Source organism: Equus przewalskii, chromosome 13 (genome assembly GCF_037783145.1).
Source record: "Equus przewalskii isolate Varuska chromosome 13, EquPr2, whole genome shotgun sequence".
NCBI lineage: Eukaryota > Metazoa > Chordata > Mammalia > Perissodactyla > Equidae > Equus > Equus przewalskii.
Genome location: NC_091843.1, coordinates 9,263,585 through 9,285,015, shown reverse-complemented (window position 1 = coordinate 9,285,015; position 21,431 = coordinate 9,263,585). Strand labels below are relative to the sequence as shown.

Genomic DNA, 21,431 nt, shown 5'->3' with positions numbered 1-21,431 from the left:
TTTAAGATTTTGTGTGTGTCCTTTTCATATGGACAAAGGTCTAATAATTGAAGTAAGAGATTTTTTAAATCTTTGTTCACAATAGAAATAGACTGTTGACTCATTCTGCTCTCTAGCCTCAAGGTTCACATGATTCATATTTGTGTATCAGAAAAATTAAAATGTATTATGTATGATGGATCTTTAAGCTCAATTTTTGAATGGTCAAGTCACAGAATGATGTGTCATTTGCCTCATTTGACTGATATTTCTCTAAGCACCCAGAGTTATAGACACTGCAGAAAATGTACTGGAGAATTTATCCATGTACTCATGGACTTGTGTGCTTAAGAAAGCAAAAGAGAAATTTATAGTTTTAAAAATAAGTGTTCAAACATTATAAACTTAAGTCATAAAACATTGTGATTTTGTTTATTTGACTTACTTTTCTACATACACACATTTCAAATAGAATTTATTTATTTATTTTTTATTGGTTTTATTTTACTTTTTTTCTTTTATTAAGGTTATGAAAGTTAACATCCTTGTGAAATTACAGTTGTACATCATTATTAGTCATGTTGTAGGTACACCACTTGACCCCTAGTGCCCTCCCCCCACCCCCCTTTCCCCTGGCAACCACCGATCAGTTCTCTTTGTCCATATGTTAACTACCACCTATGAGTGGAGTCATACAGAGTTCGTCTTTGTCTGGCTTATTTCACTCAACATAATACCCTCAAGGTCTATCCATGTTGTTGTGAATGGGACAGCTTTGTCCTTTTTTATGGCTGAGTAGTATTCCATTGTATATATATATACCACATCTTCTTTATCCAATCATCAGTTGCTGGTCACTTAGGTTGGTTCCATGACTTGGCTATTGTGAATAATGCTGCGATGAACATAGGGGTACATGGAACTTTTGGAATTGCTGATTTCAGGTTCTTAGGATAGATACCCAGTAGGGGGATGGCTGGGTCATAAGGTATTTCTATTCTTAACTTTTTGAGGAATCTTCATACTGTTTTCCATAGTGGCTGCACCAGTTTGCATTCCCACCAACAGTGTATGAGGGTTCCCCTTTCTCCACAGCCTCTCCAACGTTTGTCACTGTTGGTTTTGGATATTTTTGCCATTCTAACAGGTGTAAGGTGATATCTTAGTGTAGTTTTGATTTGCATTTCCCTGATGATTAGTCATGATGAGCATCTTTTCGTGTGTCTATTGGCCATCCGTATATCTTCTTTGGAGAAATGTCTGTTCATGTCCCCTGCCCATTTTGTAATTGGGTGGTTCTATTTTTTATTGATGAGTTGTGTGAGTTCTTTGTTTATTATGGAGATTAACGCTTTGTCAGATAAATAACTTGTGAGTATTTTTTCCCAATTAGTGGGCAGTTTTTTTGTTTCAATCCTGTTTTCCCTTGCCTTGAATAAGCGCTTTAGTCTGATGAAGTCCATTTGTTTATTCTTTCTATTGTTTCCCTCATGTGAGGCGTTATGTTGTCCGAAAAGATTCTTTTGAAGCTGATGTCAAAGCCGATATTCTCTTCTAGAAGACTTATTGTTTCAGGCCTAATCTTTAGGTCTTTGGTCCATTTTGAGTTTATTTTAGTAAATGGTGAAAAAGAATGGTTGATTTTCATTCTTTTACATGTGGCTGTCCAATTTTCCCAGCACCATTTGTTGAAGAGACTTTCTTTTCTCCATTGTAGGCCCTCAGCTCCTTTGTCAAAGATTAGCTGTCCATAGATGTGTGGTTTTATTTCTGGGCTTTCAATTCTGTTCCATTGATCTGTGCATCTGTTTTTGTACCAGTACCATGCTGTTTTGATTACTGTAGCTTTGTAGTATGTTTTGAAGTCAGGGATTGTGATGCCTCTGTCTTTGTTCTTCTCTCTCAGGATTACTTTATCAATTCGGGGACGTTTGTTGCCCCATATGAATTTTAGGATTCTTTGTTCAATTTCTGTAAAGAATGACATTTGGATTCTGATTGGGATAGTGTTGAATCTGTAGATTGCTTTAGGTAGTATGGACATTTTAACTATGTTTATTCTTCCAATCCATGTGCACGGAATGTCTTTCCATCTCTTTATGTCATCGTCGATTTCTTTCAAGAAGGTCTTGTAGTTTTTGTTGTATAGATCTTTCACTTCCTTGGTTAAATTTATCCCAAGGTATTTTATTCGTTTTGTTGCAGTCGTGAATGGGATTGAGTTCTTGAGATCTTTTTCTGTTAGTTCATTGTTAGCATAGCGAAATGCTACTGATTTATGTATGTTGATTTTATACCCTGCAACTTTGCTGTAGTTGTTGATTGTTTCTAATAGTTTTTCTATGGATTCTTTGGGGTTTTCTATATATAAGATCATGTCGTCTGCAAACAGGGAGAGTTTTCCTTCTTCGTTGCCTATTTGGATTCCTTTTATTCCTTTCTCTTGCCGAATTGCTCTGGCCAAAACCTCCAGTACTGTGTTGAATAAGAGTGGTGAAAGTGGGCACCCTTGTCTTGTTCCTGTTCTGAGAGGGATGGGTTTCAGTTTTTGTCCGTTGAGTATGATGTTGGCTGTGGGTTTGTCATATATGGCCTTTATTATGTTGAGGTCCTTTCCTTGTATACCTATTTTATTGAGGGTTTTTATCATAAATGGATGTTGGATCTTGTCGAATGCTTTCTCTGCATCTATTCAGATGATCATGTGGTTTTTGTTTCTCGTTTTGTTAATGTAGTGAGTCACGTTGATTGACTTGCAGATGTTGAACCATCCCTGTGTCCCTGGTATAAATCCCACTTGATCATGGTGTATAATCTTTTTGATGTATTGCTGTATTTGGTCTGCCAAAATGTTGTTGAGGATTTTTGCATCTATGTTCATCAGTGATATCGGCCTGTAGTTCTCCTTCTTTGTGTTGTCCTTGTCAGGTTTGGGGATCAGGGTGAAGTTGGCTTCGTAGAATGTATTAGACAGTGCTCCATCTTCCTCTATTTTCTGGAATAGTTTGAGAAGGATAGGTATTAAATCTTTGAATGTTTGGTAGAATTCTCCAGAGAAGCCATCTGGCCCTGGACTCTTATTTTTGGGGAGGTTTTTTTATTACTGTTTCTACTTCTTTACTTGTGATTGGTCTATTCAGATTCTCTATTTCTTCCTGGTTCAGTTTTGGTAGGTTTTATGAGTCTAGGAATTTATCCATTTCTTCTAGGTTGTTCAATTTGTTGGCATACTGTTTTTCATAGTATTCTCTTATAATCCTTTGTATTTCTTCGGTACCTGTTGTGATTTCTCCTCTCTCGTTTCTAATTTTATTTATTTGAGTCTTCTCTCTCTTTTTTTAGTGAGTCTGGCTAAGGGTTTGTTGATTTTGTTAATTTTTTTGAAGAACCAACTCTTTGTCTCATTGATCCTTTCTACTGTCTTTTTTGTTTCAATATCATTTATTTCTGCTCTAATTTTTATTATTTCCCTCTTTCTACTGACTTTCGGCTGTGTTTATTCTTCTTTTTCTAATTCCGTTAGGTGTTGTTTGAGGTTGTTTATGTAAGATTTTTCTTGCTTATTGAGGTGAGCCTGTATTGCAATGAATTTCCCTCTTAGGACTGCCTTTGCTGCGTCCCAAATAATTTGGTACGGTGTGTTTTCATTTTCATTTGTCTCCAGATAATATTTGATTTCTTCTTTAATTTCTTCAATAATTCATTGTTTGTTTAGTAGCATGTTGTTTAGTCTCCACATTTTTGGCCCTTTCCCAGCTTTATTCTTGTAGTTGATTTCTAGTTTCATAGCATTATGATCAGAAAAGATGCTTGATATTATTTCAACCCTCTTGAACTTATTGACGCTTGCTTTGTTTCCCAAGATATGGTCTATCCTCGAGAATGTTCCATGCGCGCTTGAGAAGAATGTGTAACCTGCTGTTTTTCGATGAAGTGTCCTATATATATCTATTAGGTCCATCTGATCTAATTTTTCATTTAATTCTATAATTTCCTTGTTGATTTTCTGTCAGGATTATCTGTCCATTGGTGTTAATGGGGTGTTGAGGTCCCCTACTATTATTGTATTGCTGTTGATGTCTCCTTTTGGTTTTGTTAATAGTTTCTTTACGAATTTTGGTGCTCCTGTCATAGGTGCGTATATATTTATAAGTGTTATGCCATCTTGGTGGAGCGTCCCTTTTATCATTATATACTGCCCCTCTTTGTCTTTCTTTATCTGTTTTGCTTTGAAGTCTACTTTGTCTGATATAAGCATGGCAACACCTGCTTTCTTTTGTTCATTATTAGCTTGGAGTATTGTCTTCCATCCCTTCACTTTGAGTCTGTGTTTGTCTTTGGGGCTGAGGTGTGTTTCCTGGAGGCAGGATTTTGTTGGATCTTGTTCTTCGATCCATCCTGCCACTGTGTGCCTTTTGATTGGAGAGTTCAATCCATTCACGTTTAGAGTGATTATTGAAACGTGGGGCCCTACTGTTGCCATTTTATCACTTGTTTTCTGGTTCTTTTGCATTTTGTCCTGATGGAGAGCTGTTACTTTGTGTTCTTGTCCTTCTGCTTATCTCCTTTGTTCTGGATTTTGTAACCCCTTTCCACAACTGACAAGGGACCCCACAGGACCACTGTGACTATGAGGTGGGGTCCAGGTCCAGTCAGTAACAGCTGACAGGGTTCCTGGTTGGTGCAGTCTAATCAGCTGCCCCCCCCCCCCCACACACACACACAAGTCACAACAAGTGGAAGCAGCGACTAAACTCTATCTCTATGCGGAGGCACAAATCCATGCCATGAAGCAGTATGAAAAAATATATTAAATCTCCAGAACAGAAGGAAAATGATAAGCACCCAGAAAACAATCCCAAAGACAATGAAATCTGTAACCTAAATGATGATTTCAAAACTGCCATTATTAAAAAACTCAACGAGTTAAAAGAGAATTCAGGTAGACAACTCAATGAGTTCAGGAGCTATGTCACAAAAGAGCTTGACACGCTAAAGAAGAACCAACTAGAAATACTGGAGATGAAGAACACAATGGAGGAGATTAAGAAAAATCTGGACTCTCTGAACAGTAGGGTTGATAATATGGAGGACAGAATTAGCAATTTGGAGGATAGGAATATAGAAATGCTGCAGACAGAGTTGGAGAGAGAACTAAGACTAAAAAGAAATAAAGAAACTCTCCGAGAATTATCCGACTCAATTAGGAGATGCAACATAAGGATTATAGGCATACCAGAGGGAGAAGAGAAGGAGAAGGGGGCAGAAGGCCTGTTCAAAGAAATAATAGCTGAGAACTTTCCAAACTTGGGAAGAGAGCTGGAACTTCATGTGACAGAAGCCACTAGATCTCCAAACTTTATTAACGCAAGAAGATCAACCCCAAGGCATATAGTAGTGAAACTAGCAAAAGTCAACGACAAAGAGAAAATACTAAGGGCAGCCGGGCAGAAGAAAATAACTTACAAAGGAAACCCCATAAGGCTATCAGCAGATTTCTCAGGAGAGACCTTACAGGCTAAAAGAGATTGGAATGAAACATTCAAAACTCTGAAGGACAAAAACCTGCAGCCAAGAATACTCTACACAGCGAAAATATCCTTAAAATATGATGGAGAAATAAAAACTTTCCCAGATAAACAAAATTTAAGGGAGTTCATCGCCGCAAAACCTTTTCTTCAAGAAATGCTTAGGAAGAACCTCATTCCTGGAATTTATTTTTTAAGAGCAGTTTTAGGTTCATAGCAAAGTTAAGCAAAAAGTAAAGAGTTCTTATATACCCCGTGACCCCACACATGTATAGCCTCCACCATTATTACCGTCCTGCACCAGAGTGGTACATTTGTGACAATCGATGAATCTAGATTATTGACACATCGTTATTGCCCAAAGTCCATAGTTTACATTAGGGTTCATTCTTAGTGTTGTGCATTCTGTGGCTTTGGATAAGTGTATAATGACATATAGCCCTGTTATAGTATTAGACAGAACAGTTTGACTGCCCTAAAAATCCTGTCTTCTACTTATTCATCCGTCCCTCCCTCTAACCCCTGGCAGCCACTGATCTTTTTATTGTTTCCATAGTTTTATCTTCTCCAGAATGTCATATAGTTCTAATCATACAGAGTGTAGCCTGTTCAGCTTGGCTACCTTACTTAATAATATGCATTTAAGGTTCTTTCCTATCTTTTCATGGCTTGGTAGCTCTTTTGTTTTTAGCCCTGAATGACATGCCATTGTCTGGATATACCAGAGTTTATCCATTCACCAACTGAAGAACAACTTGATTGCTTCCAGGTTTTGGCAATTATGAATAAAACTGCTGTAAGGCAGGTTTTTGTGTGGATGTAAATTTTTAACTTATTTGGGTAAACACTAAAGAGATTGATTGCTGGATCGTCTGATAAGAGTACGTTTAGTTTTGTAAGAAACTGCCAAATTGTCTTCCAAATGGGCTATACCATTTTGCATTCCTACCAGCAGTGAATAGCATTCCCATTGCTCATATCCTTGCCAACACTTGCTATTTTCAGTGTTTTGAATTTTGGCTGTTCTAATAGGTGTGTAGTAGTATCTTGTTTTATTTATTTATTTATATATTTATACTTTTTTTGCTGAGGAAGATTCGCCCTGAGCTAACATCTGTTTCCAGTCTCCCTTATTTTGTGCATGAGCTGCTGCCACAGCATGGGTGCCAATGACTGGTGTAGATCCACACCCAGGAGCCAAGGCCTGCCTGCTGAAGTGGAGCACTCTGAACTTAACCACTACACCACCAGGGCTGGCCCTCTTTTTGTTGTTGTAATTTGCACTTCCCTAATGACATATGATGTTAAACATATTTTCATATGCTTATTTGCTATCTGTGTGTTTTCTTTGATGAGCTGTCTCTTTGGGTCTTTTGCCCATTCTTAAACCAGGTTGTTTGTTTTCTTATTATTGAGTTTTAAGAGTTCTTTGTATGTTTTTAGATGACACTCCTTTATCAGACAAGTCTTTTGCAAAGATTTTCTGTGTCTGTGGCTTGTCTTCTCATTCTTTTGACATTGTCTCTCACAGAGCAGTAGTTTTTCATTTTAATAAACTCCAGCTTATCAATTATTTGTTTCATGGATCATGTCTTTGTTGTGTGTAAAAAGTCATCGCCAAACACAAGGTCATATAGATTTGTTTCCTATGTTATCTTCTAGGAGTTTTTATAGTTTTGCATTTTACATTTAGGTCTCTTATCCATTTTGAGTTAATTTCTGTGAAGAGTGTAATGTCTGTGTCTAGGTTCATGTTTTTGCATGTGGATGTCCAGTTCTGGCACAGTTTGTTGAAAAGATTATCTTTGCTCCATTTTATTGCTTTTTATCCTTTGTCAAAGATCAGTTGACTCTCTTTATGTGGGTCTGTTTCTGGGCCTTCTATTCTGTTTATCTATTTGTCTGTTCTTTTGTCAGTATGCCACTGTCTTGATTACTATAGCTTTCTAAGTCTTGAAGTTGGGTAGTGTCAGACCTCCAACTTTCTTCTTCTCCTGCACTAGTGTGTTGGCTATTGTGGGTCTTTTGCCTCTCTCTATAATTTCAGAATTAGTTTGTTAATATCTGCAAAATAACTTGCTGGAATTTTGATTGGTATTGCATTGAATCTGTAGAACAATTTGGAAAGAACTGACATCTTGATATTATTGAGTCTTCCTATCCATGAACATGGAATATTTCTCCATTTATTCAGTTCTTCTTTGATTTCATTCATCAGCTGTAAGGTATTTTGTAAATGTTCATCATCAAGATGAGGAAGTTCCCCTCTGTTACTATTTGCTGAGAGTTTTTGTCATGAATGGCTGTTGGATTTTGTTAGTGCTTTTTCTGTATCTATTGACATGATCATGTGATTTTTCTTCTTTAGCCTGTTGATGTGATAGATTATATTAAGTGATTTTGAGATGTTCAACCAGGCTTGCATACGTGGAATAAATCCCACTTGGTTGCGGTATATAGTTCTTTTTATACATTGTTGGGTTGGATTTGCTAATAATTTGTTGAGGATTTTTGCTTCTATGTTGATGGGAGACACTGGTCTGTTGTTTCTCTTCTTGTAATGTCTTTGTCTAGTTTTGGAATTAAGATAATGCTGGCCTCATAGAATGAGTTAGGAGGAATTCCCTCTGCTTCTGTGTTCTGGAAAAGATTGTAGAGAATTGGTATAATTTCTTCCTTAAATGTTTGGTGGAATTCACCCACGAACCCATCTGGGCCTGATGCTTTCTGTTTTGGAAGGTTATTAATTATTGGTTCAATTTATTTAGTATATATAGACCTATTCAGATTGTCTATTTGACTTATTTATATTTTTTAAATAGATACTGTTTTTAAAAAAAGAGGAATACTCATTAAGGGAAATTTGGGAAAAAGAGAAAAGTAGAAACATATAACACAATTTCAAACAACAAATGATGGATTTCCTCTATGAGTTTCTTTGGTTTGACTTACTACTCTTGTTTCTGCAAGTAGATTAGAATATTTGTCATGACATGTCTGACATGTGTCAGTAGAACAATTAGCATGTCAATTAAAATAGGAAAATGCGAAGAATTGCCTCAACAGTCACATTGCCTTATCACGCACGTCAACTTAAAAATCCTCAGTCCTTCATGATATGGTCCTGGACTATATGTCTCATTATTTTCTAATATTAATTCTGTTGCCAGTTTTCTGTGTCCACCACACTATTTTCTTTTTCTTTTTTTTATTGATTCCTTTTTTTTTAATTGTGGTAACATTGGTTTATAACATTATATAAATTTCAGGTGCACATTGTAATATATTTCCAGTTCTGTGTAGATACATCATGTTCACCACCCAAAGACTAATTACAATCCGTCACTACACACGTGTGCCTAATCACCCCTTTCATGCTTCTCCCTCCCCCTTCCCCTCTGGTAACCACCAATCCAGTCGCTCTTGTTATATGTTTGTTTGTTGTTGTTTTTCTCTTCTATATGTGAGTGAGGTCATATGGTATTTGACTTTCTCTCTGACTTATTTCAATTATCATAATACCCTCAGGGTCCATCCATGTTGTCACAAATGGCCAGATTTCATCATTTCTTATGGCTGAGTAGTATCCCATTGTGTGTATATACTACATCTTCTTTATCCATTTGTCCGTTGATGGGCACCTAGGTTGCTTCCAAGTCTTGGCTATTGTGAATAGTGCTTCAGTGAACATAGGGGTGCATGTATCTTTATGCATTGGGATTTTCAAGTTCTTTGGATAAATACCCAGCAGTGGAATAGCTGGATCATATGGAAGATTCTTAATTTTTTGAGAAATCTCCATACTGTTTTCCATAGTGGCTGCTCCAGTTTGCACTCCCACCAGCAGTAACAAGGGTTCCCTTTTCTCCACTTCCTCTCCAACACTTACTGTTTCCTGTCTTGTTAATTGTAGCCATTCTGATGGCGGTGAGGCGATGTCTCTCTGTAGTTTTGATTTGCATTTCCCTGATAGTTAATGATATTGAACATCTTTTCATGTTCCTGTTGGCTATCTGTATATCTTCTTTGGAGAAATCTCTCTTCAGATCTTTTGCCCATTTTTTAGTTGGGTTGTTAGTTTTTTTATTGTTGAGATGTATGAGTTCTTTATATATTTTGGATATTAACCCCTTATCAGATATATGGTTTGCAAATATCTTCTCCTAATGGTTAGGCTGTCTTTCCGTTTTGTTAATGGTTTCCTTTGCTGTGCAGAAGATTTTTGGTTTGATGTAGTCCCATCTATTTATTTTTTCTGTTGTTTCCCTTACCTGGTCCAACATGGTATTTGAAAAAATGCTGTGAAGGCCGATGTCAAAGAGCGTACTGCCTATGTTTTCTTCCAGAAGTTTAATGGTTTCAGATCTTACATTCAAGTCTTTAATCCATTTTGAGTTGATTTTTGTGCATGGTGTAAGATAATGGTCTACTTTCATTCTTTTACATGTGGCTCTCCCGTTTTCCCAACACGATTTATTGAAGAAATGAAAATCTATCTCCTTTGTATGTTCTTGCCTCCCTTGTTGAAATTACTTGTCCATATATGTGTAGGTTTATTTCTGGGCTCTTGATTCTGTTCCATTGACCTGTATGTCTGTTTTTATTCCAGTACCGTGCTGTTTTGATTACTATAGCTTTGTAGTATATTTTGAAATCAGAGAGTGTGATACTTGCAGCTTTGTTCTTTTTTCTCATGATTCCTTTGGCTATTTGGGGTCTTTTGTTGTTCAATATAAATTTTAGGACTCTTTGTTCTGTTTCTGTGAAAAATGTTGTTGGAACTTTGATAGGGATTACATTCAATCTGTAGATTGCTTTAGGAAATATGGACCTTTTAACTATGTTAACTCTTCCAATCCAAAAACACAGAATATCTTTCCATTTCTTTGTATCTTCTTCAATTTCTTTCAACAATGTTTTATAGTTTTCGGGGTACAGATCTTGCACCTCTTTGGTTAAGTTTATTCCTAGGTATCTTATTCTTTTTGTTGCAACTGTAAATGGGATTGTACTCTTAATTTCTCTTTCTGCTACTTTGTTGTTAGTGTATAGAAATGCAACTGATTTTTGTATGTTGATTTCACATCCTGCAACTGTTTTGTATTCATCTATTATTTCTAAAAGTTTTTTTAGCAGATTCTTTAGGGTTTTAACTGGAAAAAGAAGAACAAAGTCCCAAGTCAGCAGAAGGAAGGAAATAATAAAAATCAGTAGAAATAAATGAGAGACTGAAGAAACAATAGAAGAAATCATTGGAACCAAGAGCTGGTTCTTTGAGAAGATAAAATTAACAAATCTCTAGCTAGACTCACCAAGAAAAAAGAGAGAAGGCTCAAATAAATAAAATCAGAAATGAAAGAGGAGAAATTACAATGGACACCTCAGAAATACAAAAGATTATAAGAGAATACTGTGAAGAGCTGTACGCCAACAAATTGTATAATCTAGAAGAAATGGATAAAAGCTTAGAATCATCCAACCTTCCAAAGCTGAATCAGGAAGAAATAGAGAATTTGAATAGACCAGTCACCAGTAAGGAGATAGAAACAGTAATCAAAAACTTCCCAAAAAATAAAAATCCAGGACCAGACAGCTTGCCTAGTAAATTCAAAGAAGACTTAATACCTATCCTTCTCAAACTCTTCCAAAAAATTGAAGAGGCGGGGAAGCTTCCTAACTCATTCTATGAAGTCAATGTTACCCTGATACCAAACCAGACAAGGACAACACAATAAAAGAAAATTACAGGCCAATATCGCTGATGAACATTGATGCAAAAATCCTCAACAAAATACTGGCAAATTGAATGCAACAATACGTTAAAAAGATCATACACCATGATCAAGTGGGATTTATTCCAGGGATGTAGGGATGGTTCAACATCTGCAAATCCATCAACGTGATATACCACATTAACAGAATGTAGAATAAAAATCACATGATCATCTCAACAGGTGCAGAGAAAGCATTTGACAAGATACAGCTTCCTTTCATGATAAAAACTCTAAATAAGATGTGTATGGAAGGAAAATACCTCAACATAATAAAGACCATATATGACCCACAGTAAATATCATTCTCAATGGAGAAAAACTGAAAGCTCTCCCTTTAAGAACAGGAACCAGACAGGCATGCCCACTTTCACCACTCTTATTTAACATAGCATTGGAAGTCTTAGCTAGAGCAATCAGGCAAGAAAAAGAAATAAAAGGGATACAAATTGAAAAGGAAGAAGTGAAAGTGTCACTATGTGCAGATGACGTGATTGTCATAGAAATACTACACTATTTTCTAAATTTATTAGTATAATTAGCAGTGGCTTACTGTTGCTCATCAGTTAAATACCATTTTCCCAGCATAATATGCAAGTCCCTTCATGAGCTTGATGGATCATCCTTGTAGCCTTCTACTAGTTGTGCCAGAAGGTCTTCCCTCATGCCATGTTATTTTTGCCTTGGTGCCTGTTTTTATGTTTTTCTAGCCTGGAATGCTGTCCTTTTCGTCTCTTGAAATGAAGGTGTAGCTTATACTTAATTACTTACATAAACCAATCGATTTTCCTTTCACCCCTCCCTCCTTCCTTCCTTCCTTACTTCCCTTCAAACAGCTTTATTGAGGTATAATTTACATACCGTAAAGTGCACCTGTTTTAAGTGTACAAGTAATGATTTTTAGTCAATTTATAGTTCTGTGAACATCATCACATGTCAGTGGTAAAAGGTTTCCATCACTCCCAAAAGATGCTCATTTACAGTCAGTCCTGCTCCCATACCACAACCTCTAAGATGCTTTCTGTTTCTATAGATTCACCTTTTGTGAATATTTCATATAAATAAAATCATACCATATGTAGTTTTGTGCAATTGATTTTTTTCACTTAGCAAAATGTTTTTGAGGTTCATCCATGTTGTAGCATGTATCAATATTTTGCTTTTACTGTAGAATAATATTCCTTTGTATGACATTTTGTTATGTATTCACTACTTGATGGACATTTGTGTTGTTTCTGCTTTTTGGCCACTTGAATAATGCTGCTGTGAATGTTGACCTTCAGGTCTTGTATGAACATACATTTTCATTTCTCTTGAGTAGATACCTAGGACTGGAATTGCTGGGTCATAGGTAAGTTTATGCTTAACTTTTAAAGAAAGTGCCAAACTGTGTTCCCAAGGGCCTGTACCATTTTACATTCTCATCAGCAATGTGTGAAGCTTTCAGTTTCTCCACATCTTCACCTCATAAATCTTACCTTGATCTTCTTGTGGTAGTTTCTTTTTGTCTCATGTATTCTCTCTCTCCCAATATTTCATGAGCTAGCTCTTTAGACATAGATTATAGCTCAAATTTTTGTGGTCTTAGAACTTGGAATTGTTTCCATCAAAGCGTTTTTAGTTAAATACTGAGATATTTGCCATCTCTTTACTTGTTTCCCAAATAACATCCTAACCTTTGGGACCAAAGTGGAGATTGACTCTTTCACCTTTCTTGTATATTCTTTTTGTATGTTTTCTGATAGACTTTGTGGCATATTTTTTACCTGATTTAAATTAGTAAAATACTATTTCATATTAAATTCCCATAATTTGTAGTACCTAAAGTATCAGTCTGGTGGTATTAAGCTTCAAAAGACTGTCTACAGGTTTGGACTTAGTAGAGTTTTGAATTACTAATTATAACTAAAATATATGGTTTTGCTGGTATTTGGAAGCAGCAAACAAACTAAAAACAAACAAAACAGCCTCACTCAGAGTCCCAGTTTGGCCATTGTGACAAGTCATTTCATCTCTTTGACCTTCATATTTTTTGGCTAAGAAATAGAATAATAGTAATAGTAATATAGTAGTATCTTCACGTTGCTATGAGAGCTATGTAAGGTATTTTCTGTGAAGCGCTTTTAACTTCTAACATGCTTCTTAAATGCTGAATACTGTTATTGTCACCTGGGCATTTGACACTCAGCCTCTAGTGCATAGCTTTCCAACTTCTTTTAATGCTTGTCTAGAACTTTTTCCAGCTGTTTTATTTCATTCTCCTATGTGTCTTCCTGAACATTTCATGTTCTTTTTGGCATGACTTTTCCCTATTTTCTTGGGCCTGGTGATGAGGAGATTGTTGTTGTTTTACTTGATTGGTATCATTGGTGCTTACTAAACTGGAACAGTATTATAGTTCATGGAAAAAGCATAACGTGAATATCTTATGTAAAACATTCAACTAAAATGACAGAAATATTGTCTATTAAATTCTTTTCTGCCTTAGATAATAAACTTATTAGCTGATGCCTTTGCTCGGGCAGTCTAGGAGGGTGTGCTTATTGGTACCTAGCTTAAATGTGAAACTTGGTTTGTCTCCCATTTCATTGTTTTATTACTTTGAGATTACTCTTCTAGAGGTTATCCCTACCCACATATGGATTCTGCACTTTCCCTCCAGGTTAAAATTTTTCAAGATATTAAAAATACAAACAATTGAAATAAATACAGTTGTGCATTGCTTAACGATGGGGATACGTTCTGAGAAATGTGTCATTAGGCAATTTTGTCATTGTGTGAACATCATAACATACTTACACAATTCTGGATGGTGTAGCCTACTTCTCACCTAGGCTGTCTGGTACTGATCTTATGAGACCACTGTCATATATGCAGTCTATCATTGACCAAAATATTATGTGGTGCATGACTGTAAACCAGATTTTCTTTTATATTCAGGAAGTGGCATGATCTTCTTAAGTTTTGTTATTGAAATAAAAGATTACATGTAATGAAGCTTAGGAGAACCATATTACTATAATCCATAGGAGAAACCTCTTTCAGATTTGTCTTAATGCTAGGAAAATCTGTGGTTTTTAAAAAATATATGTTTTATGGTATTTTTTATTTGTATAACTACATAATTTTAGGCTTAATAAAAATTAAGGTTGAATTATGCTAATCATGAGAACTTTTTTTTAAAAATTGAGTTCATAATAGTTTACATCAATGTGAGATTTCAATCGTATATTATTTCTTGACTGTCACCACATAAGTGCTGCCCTTCACCCCCTTCCTTCCCCTGGTAACCACTGAACGGTTTTCTTTGTCTCAGTACTTGTTTATATTCCACATGAGTGAAATCATCTGGTGTTTGTCTTTCTCAGACTGGCTTATTTCACTTAGCATAATTCCCTCCAGATCCTTCCATGTTATTGCAAATATGAATTTGTCTTTTTTTCTTTATCCAGTCATTGGTCGATGGGCACTTGGGTTGCTTCCATGTCTTGGCTATTGTGAATAGTGCTGCAATGAACATAGGGGTGCATATGCTACTTTGGATTGTTGATTTCAAATTGTTTGGGTAGATACCCAGTAGTGGGATAGCTGGGTCATATGGTAGTTCCATTTTTAGTTTCTTGAGTAATCTCCATACTGTTTTCCATAGTGGTTGCACCAGTTTGCATTCCCACCAGCAGTGTGTGAGGGTTCCCTTCTCTCCACACCTTCTCCAACATTTGTTATTTTTAGTCTTAGTGATTATAGCCATTTTAACAGATGTAAGGTGGTATCTTAGTGTAGTTTTGATTTGCATTTCCCTGGTGATTAGTGATGTTAAACATCTTTTCCTGTGTTTATTGGCTATCTGTATATCTTCTTTGGAAAAATGTCTGTTCATCTCCTCTGCCCACTTTTTGATCGGATTGTTTGCTTTCTTATTGTTCATTTGGGTGAATTCCTTATATATTATGGAGATTAACCCCTTGTCACATGTATGATTTTGCAAATATTTTCTGCCAGTTGGTGGCTTGTCTCTTTGTTTTGATCCTAGTTTCTTTTGCATTGTAGAAGCTCTTTAGTCTGATGAATTCCCACTTGTTTATTCTTTCTTTTGTTTCCCTTGTCTGAGAGAACATGGTATTTGAAAATATCCTTTTTAGTTCAATGTCAAAGAGTGTACTGGCAATATTATCTTCCAGGAGTTTTATAGTTTCAGGATGTATCTTCAAGTCTTTAATCCATTTTGAGTTTATTTTTGTGTATGGTGTGAGATAGTGGTCTACCTTCATTCTTTTGCATGTGGCTGTCCAGTTTTCCCAACACCATTTATTGAAGAGATTGTCTTTTCTCCATTGTATGTTCTTTGCATCTTTGTTGATGATTAGCTGTCCGTTGATGTGAGGTTTTATTTCTGGGCTTTCAGTTCTGTTCCATTGATCTGTGTGCCTGTTTTTGTACCAGTACCCTGCCGTTTTGGTCAGTATGGCTTTGTAGTATATTTTGAAGTCAGGGATTGTGATGCCTCCAGCTTTGTTCTTTTTTCTCAGGACTGCCTTAGCAATTCAGGGTCTTTGATTGCCCCATATGAATTTTAGCATTCTTTGCTCTAGTTCCGTGAAGAATGTCATTGGGATTCTGATAGGGATTGCATTGAATCTGTAGATTGCTTTGGGTAGTATGGACATTTTAACTATGTTTATTCTTCCAATCCATGAGCAAGGAATCTCTTTCCATCTCTTTAAGTCATTATCAATTTCTCTCAGTAGTGTCTTATAGTTTGCATTGTATAAATCCTTCATGTTCTTGGTTAAATTTATTCCTAGGTACTTTGTATTTTTAGTTGCGATTGGAAATGGATTTATATTCTTGAGTTCTCTTTCTGTAAGTTCGTTATTGGAGTATAGAAAAGCAACTGATTTTTGTAAGTTAACTCTATACCCTGCAACTTTACTGTGGTTAATTATTTCTATTAGTTTTCCAATGGATTTTTTTGGGTTTTCTGTATATAAGATCATGTCTTCTGCAAACAGGGAGAGTTTCACTTCTTCACTGCCTATTTGGATTCCTTTTATTCCTTTCTCTTGCCTAATTGCTCTGGCCAAGACCTCCAGTACTATGTTGAACAAGAGTGGTGATAGTGGACATCCTTGTCTTGTTCCTGTTCTAAGAGGGATGGTGCTCAGTTTTTGCCCATTGAGTATCATGTTGGCTGTGGGTTTGTCATTTGTGGCCTTTATTATGTTAAAGTAATTTCCTTCTGTCCCCATTTTGTTAAGAATTTTCATCATAAATGGCTGTTGGATCTTGTCAAATGCTTTCTCTGCATTTATTGAGATGATCATGTGGTTTTTGTTCCTCAGTTTGTTGATGTGGTGTATCATGTTGATTGATTTGTAGCTGTTGAATCATCCCTGTGTTCCTGGTATGAATCTCACTTGATTGTGATGTATGATCCTTTTGATGTCTTGCTGAATTCGGGTTGCCAAAATTTTGTTGAGAATTTTTGCATCTGTGTTCATCAGCGATATTGGCCTGTAGTTCTCCTTTTTCGTGGTGTCCTTGTCAGGTTTTGGTATCAGCGTGATGTTGGCCTCATAGAATGTGTTAGGAAGTGTTCCATCTTCCCTAATTTTTTGGAATAGCTTGAAAAAGATAGGTATTAAATCCTCTCTGAAAGTTTGGTAGAATTCCCCAGGAAAGCCGTCTGGTCCTGGAGTTTTATTCTTTGGGATGCTTTTGATTGCTGTTTCAATCTCTTTCCTTGTGATTGGTCTTTTCAGGTTCTCTGTTTCTTATTGACTCAGCTTTGGGAGATTGTAAGAGTCTAAGAATTTATCCATTTCCTCTAGGTTATGCATTTTGTTGGCATATAGTTTTTTGCCCCCTCTTTGTCTCTCTTTACCTGCCTTATCTTGAAGGCTACTTTGTCTGATATAATTATCACAACACCTGCTTTCTTTTGTTTGCCATTAGCTTGGAGTATTGTCTTCTACCCCTGCATTCGGAGCCTGTATTTGTCATTGGAGCTTAGATGTGTTTCCTGGAGACAACAAATTGTTGGATCTTGTTCTTTAATCCATCTTGCCACTCTGTGTCTTTTTATTGAAGAGTTCACTCCGTTTACATTGAGGGTGATTATTGACGTATTAGGGCTTAATGATGTCATTATGTCACTCATGTTCTGATTTTCCTGCATTTCCTTAGTTTTTTTGTCCTGTGTGTTTTGGCCTACCCATTGAATTATGCAGTTTTTTATGATGTTTTTCTTTGGTTTTTCCTTAATTATTTTTTGTGTCTCTGTTCTTCTTTAGTGCCTTCTTTAGTGGTTTAGTGGCTACTCTAAAGTTTGTATTCAGAATCTTGTGCATAACTTACTCCATTTTCTGATGGCGTCTTATTTCCTTAGTCTAAACTGATTCAGTCCCTCTTCTCCTCCCCTCCTAAGTTATTATTCTTATCTCTTATTCCAACTTGTGTTGAGAGTTTATGGTTAAAGTGACAAGATGGTCTTTGTTTTTGGTGTTTTCCTTCCCTTTAGCCTAATGCTATAGTTGAATATTTGCTATCCTGTTCTGGTTCTGCCTATCTGTCTCCTTACTCTGTTTTGTGACCTCTTTCTCCCTTTTTTTCTTTTTCAGATATGAGGGCCTTGTGGAGGATTTCTTGTAGGGGAGGTCTCGTGGCTATGAAGTCCCTTAGCTTTTGTTTGTCTGGGAAAGATTTAATTTCTCCTTCATATCTGAAGGATGTATTTGCTGGATAGAGTATTCTTGGCTGTAGACTTTTATCTTTTAAAGTTTTGAATATGTCATTCCATTGTCTCCTAGCTTTTAAGGTTTCTGCAGAGAAATCTGCTGAAAGTCTGATAGGGGTTCCTTTGTTGGTTATTTTCTTCTGCCTTGTTGCGCTGAGTATTCTTTGTCATTCATTTTTGCCAGTTTTACTGCTATATGCCTTGCAGTAGGTCTTTTTACGTTGACAAAATCTAGGAGATCTGAAAGTTTCCTCCACACATTTCTCTCTCATTCCCTAGATTTGGGAAGTTCTCTGCTATTATTTCTTTGAGCACGCTTTCTGCTCCATTCTCCTCTTTACATTCTTGAATACCCATAATCCTTATGTTGCATTTCCTCATTGAGTTGGATATTTCTTAGAGACTTTCTTAATTTCTTTTTAGTCTTAGTTCTCTCTCCTTCTCTGTCTGGAGCGTTTCAACCTGTCTGTCTGCGATTATGCTGATTTGCTCCTCTCTGGTGTCCACATGAGCATTCAGGGAATTCGTATTTTGTTTTATGTGTTCCATTGTGCCTTTCATCTCTAATATTTCTGATTGATTCTTCTTTATAGTTTCAATCTCTTTTGTGAAGTAGCTCCTGAACTCTTTGAATTGTTTCTCTATATTTTCTTTTACCTCCTTGAGTTTTTTGATGATATGTATTTTGAATTCATTGTTGTTTAGTTTACTTATTTCTGTGTCCTCAGGACTGAGTTCTGGGTGTTTATCGTTTTCTCTCTGGCCTGATGTTGGAAGGATGGGGCTTTCCCATTGTGATGTTATTCAGTTGCAGTTACAGCCTATTGGCACTGGATGGGGGTCGAGAGCCGTGTATTCTGAGCCCTTGCCTTCAGCCAAGATGGCATTGGCATGGGCTGGGGGAGGGGTGCTTTCTCCTGTGTGCAACCTCAGGTTTCCCCATCAGCTCTCGCTATCTGGTTTCCTGGGGTCTTGGTTTGATGAGGTAACACTGGGTGAAAGCTTTCGCCCCATTAGAGGGCTTCCCTCTAGGCTGCAAGGGCCCTAGGGAGTCCTGGGTGATCCTGTGGACGCTCAACTGCTCCCCCACTCCTTCCCTCTCGGAGCCTCGCACAGCAGTGACCGCAGTCTTTAGGGGAAGGAGCAAAGATCTCTCTTAACCTGTTCCAGGTCCTCCGAGGGGGGCTCCAGCCTCTCCACCTTCTTTCGTGTGACTGCCGTGACACTCCGAGGACTTTTGTGCTTTTAGGGTATTTTCTGTTGGAATATGGTTGCTCCTTTCTGTTGTATGTTGGAGGGGAGAGAGTCCTGGGCAAGTTCACTCCAGCATGATGCTGACGTCACTCTGAGAACTCTTTTTTTAATGTCAAGAATCTTACTACATTTGTCAAAAACAACAGTTGAAAGTGTTCTTGGATTTTTGAGTTGTTTCCATTAAGGCTATTTTTAGTTAAATATTGAGATGTTTACCTTTTCTTCACTATTTTCCCAAATGCCATGCTGGCCTTTGGGGTCCAGAGTAAAAAGGGGATCTTTTCCTATTTAAAATATTTTTTCTTTTATTTTTCTGATAGACTTTGTGACATATTTGTTACCTGACCTCAATTACAGTGTACTAGGAACCTCATAGCTGAATTTGCTACCCACTTTTAATGATTCTGCTATATTAACTTTAAACTTTACTTTACTGTTCTATTCATACTTTCTTTAATTTATATACTTATTTTATCATATTGTACTATTTGTATTTTTTTATGCCACTTAAACAGGATAATGTACAGTCTGTTTTGCTATAACATGACATATGTATTCCTAAAAGTGACTGTGCTGTACAATGTTATGCAGTAAAACCACAGGGCTTATGGGAGAAATGGGATTATGGAAATAAAATTCAAACACCTTGTCAGTGACACATTCAAAAAAGAAATCTCATAAAAGGCATAGTAGAGTTTTATACATTAAATGGTTAAGAAATATATAATTGTAGAATAAATATGACATTTTGTTTTGAAGAAGCCCTGGAGTTTGTTTGTGGAACTGCGTTTCAGGAGGGTTGCAGTTTCTGTGTTATAAAGTGGTAGAAGGAAGGTGATCTGAGATAAGATAAAAAATTATAACACCAGATAGAAATGGGTGAGGCTAGGAACATACCAGCTGAAGTGAGATAGCTAGTAGAGGTTTGTGGTATATGCCTTTTTTTATATTGCTTGGTTCATTTGGCCTGGTTTCATTTTCTGTGTTTACTTAGAATTTTTTTCTATGTGAAATCATGCAAAAACAAAAGTGACATTCTCATTATACTCAAATTATCCCCTAATATATCAAGCGAATTGGAACAAATTTGCTTTTTGAAATAAGCCTTATAGCAGAACTGATAACACTTAACGACAGGGATATGTTCTGAGAAATGTCTTTAGACGATGTCATCATTGTGGAAACATCACAGAGTGTACTTATACAAACCTAGATGGTATAGCCTACTACACACCTAGGCTATGTGGTACTAATCTTATGGGACTACTGTCATATATGTGGTTCATCATTGACTGAAACATTGTTACGTGGGACATGACTATATAAGTAAGTACCTATCTTGGAGAAAGGGATTAACTTTTTGTCAAAGAACATGCCATCACCACCTGTTTTTCTTCACATGATTCACGTTATGTTACTGAAAAGTCTAAATGATCATAGATTATTTTCTTACAGGAAACTACATCCTTAATTATGTGGCATCGCAACCCAAACTGGCTCCTTTTGTCATCCAAGCTCTGATTCAAGTCATTGCTAAAATCACTAAATTGGGGTGGTTTGAGGTTCAGAAAGACCAGTTTATCTTCAGAGAAATTATCGCTGACGTGAAGAAGTTTCTTCAGGTAAGAAGGCATTGTTACATTATTAGAACATCACTAGGTGTTTTTCTTGGATTAGGAAACTGCTTTTCTTAAAGCTGTATGGTTTGTTTTGTGGCTACCAGTACCATATTAATTATGCTTTATTATTTATCCTTTGGGTCCTTTACTTTTTAGTGACAGTAAATGAAGATCATGCCATTTTATAATTTCTAGACCAGAAGAATGCAAATTATGATGTTTTCTCATTTCAAAAATATGTTATTTCTAGCATGTGTGTCTGTGCACTGTGTACGTATATGTGTATATCTGTATTTCTAATGTGTGTCTGTGTATTACATGTATACAAAACGTGTATATATTTTCCATGTATTTTCTAATTTAATGCTCATTACATCTCTGAGAAGTGGATTTCATTTTGTAAATGAGAAAACCGAGGCTTAGAAAAATTAAGTAATTTGCATAAGATTGCACAGTGACTTAGTTAAGCATAGAGCTAGTACTTCAAAAAGTTTTCTAACTGAAGATATATATATATATATATATATTTAATTTTTACATTGTA

At 36.3% G+C, this 21,431-nt stretch overlaps 1 protein-coding gene across 12 annotated transcripts in view; it reads left to right on the top strand.

Moving 5' to 3' along the window:
* RANBP17 (RAN binding protein 17) overlaps nt 1-21,431 on the top strand; it is a 335,917-nt gene that overhangs the window by 20,745 nt on the left and 293,741 nt on the right. For all 12 annotated transcript variants that reach the window (XR_011525453.1, XR_011525452.1, XR_011525451.1 and 9 more), the window contains one exon: nt 20,724-20,890. Coding sequence is in view for 9 of the 12 variants with exons in the window: in XM_070570350.1 (XP_070426451.1) it covers nt 20,724-20,890 (167 nt within the window). In the remaining 3 variants the exon portion in view is untranslated. The remainder of the gene's footprint in view (nt 1-20,723; nt 20,891-21,431) is intronic.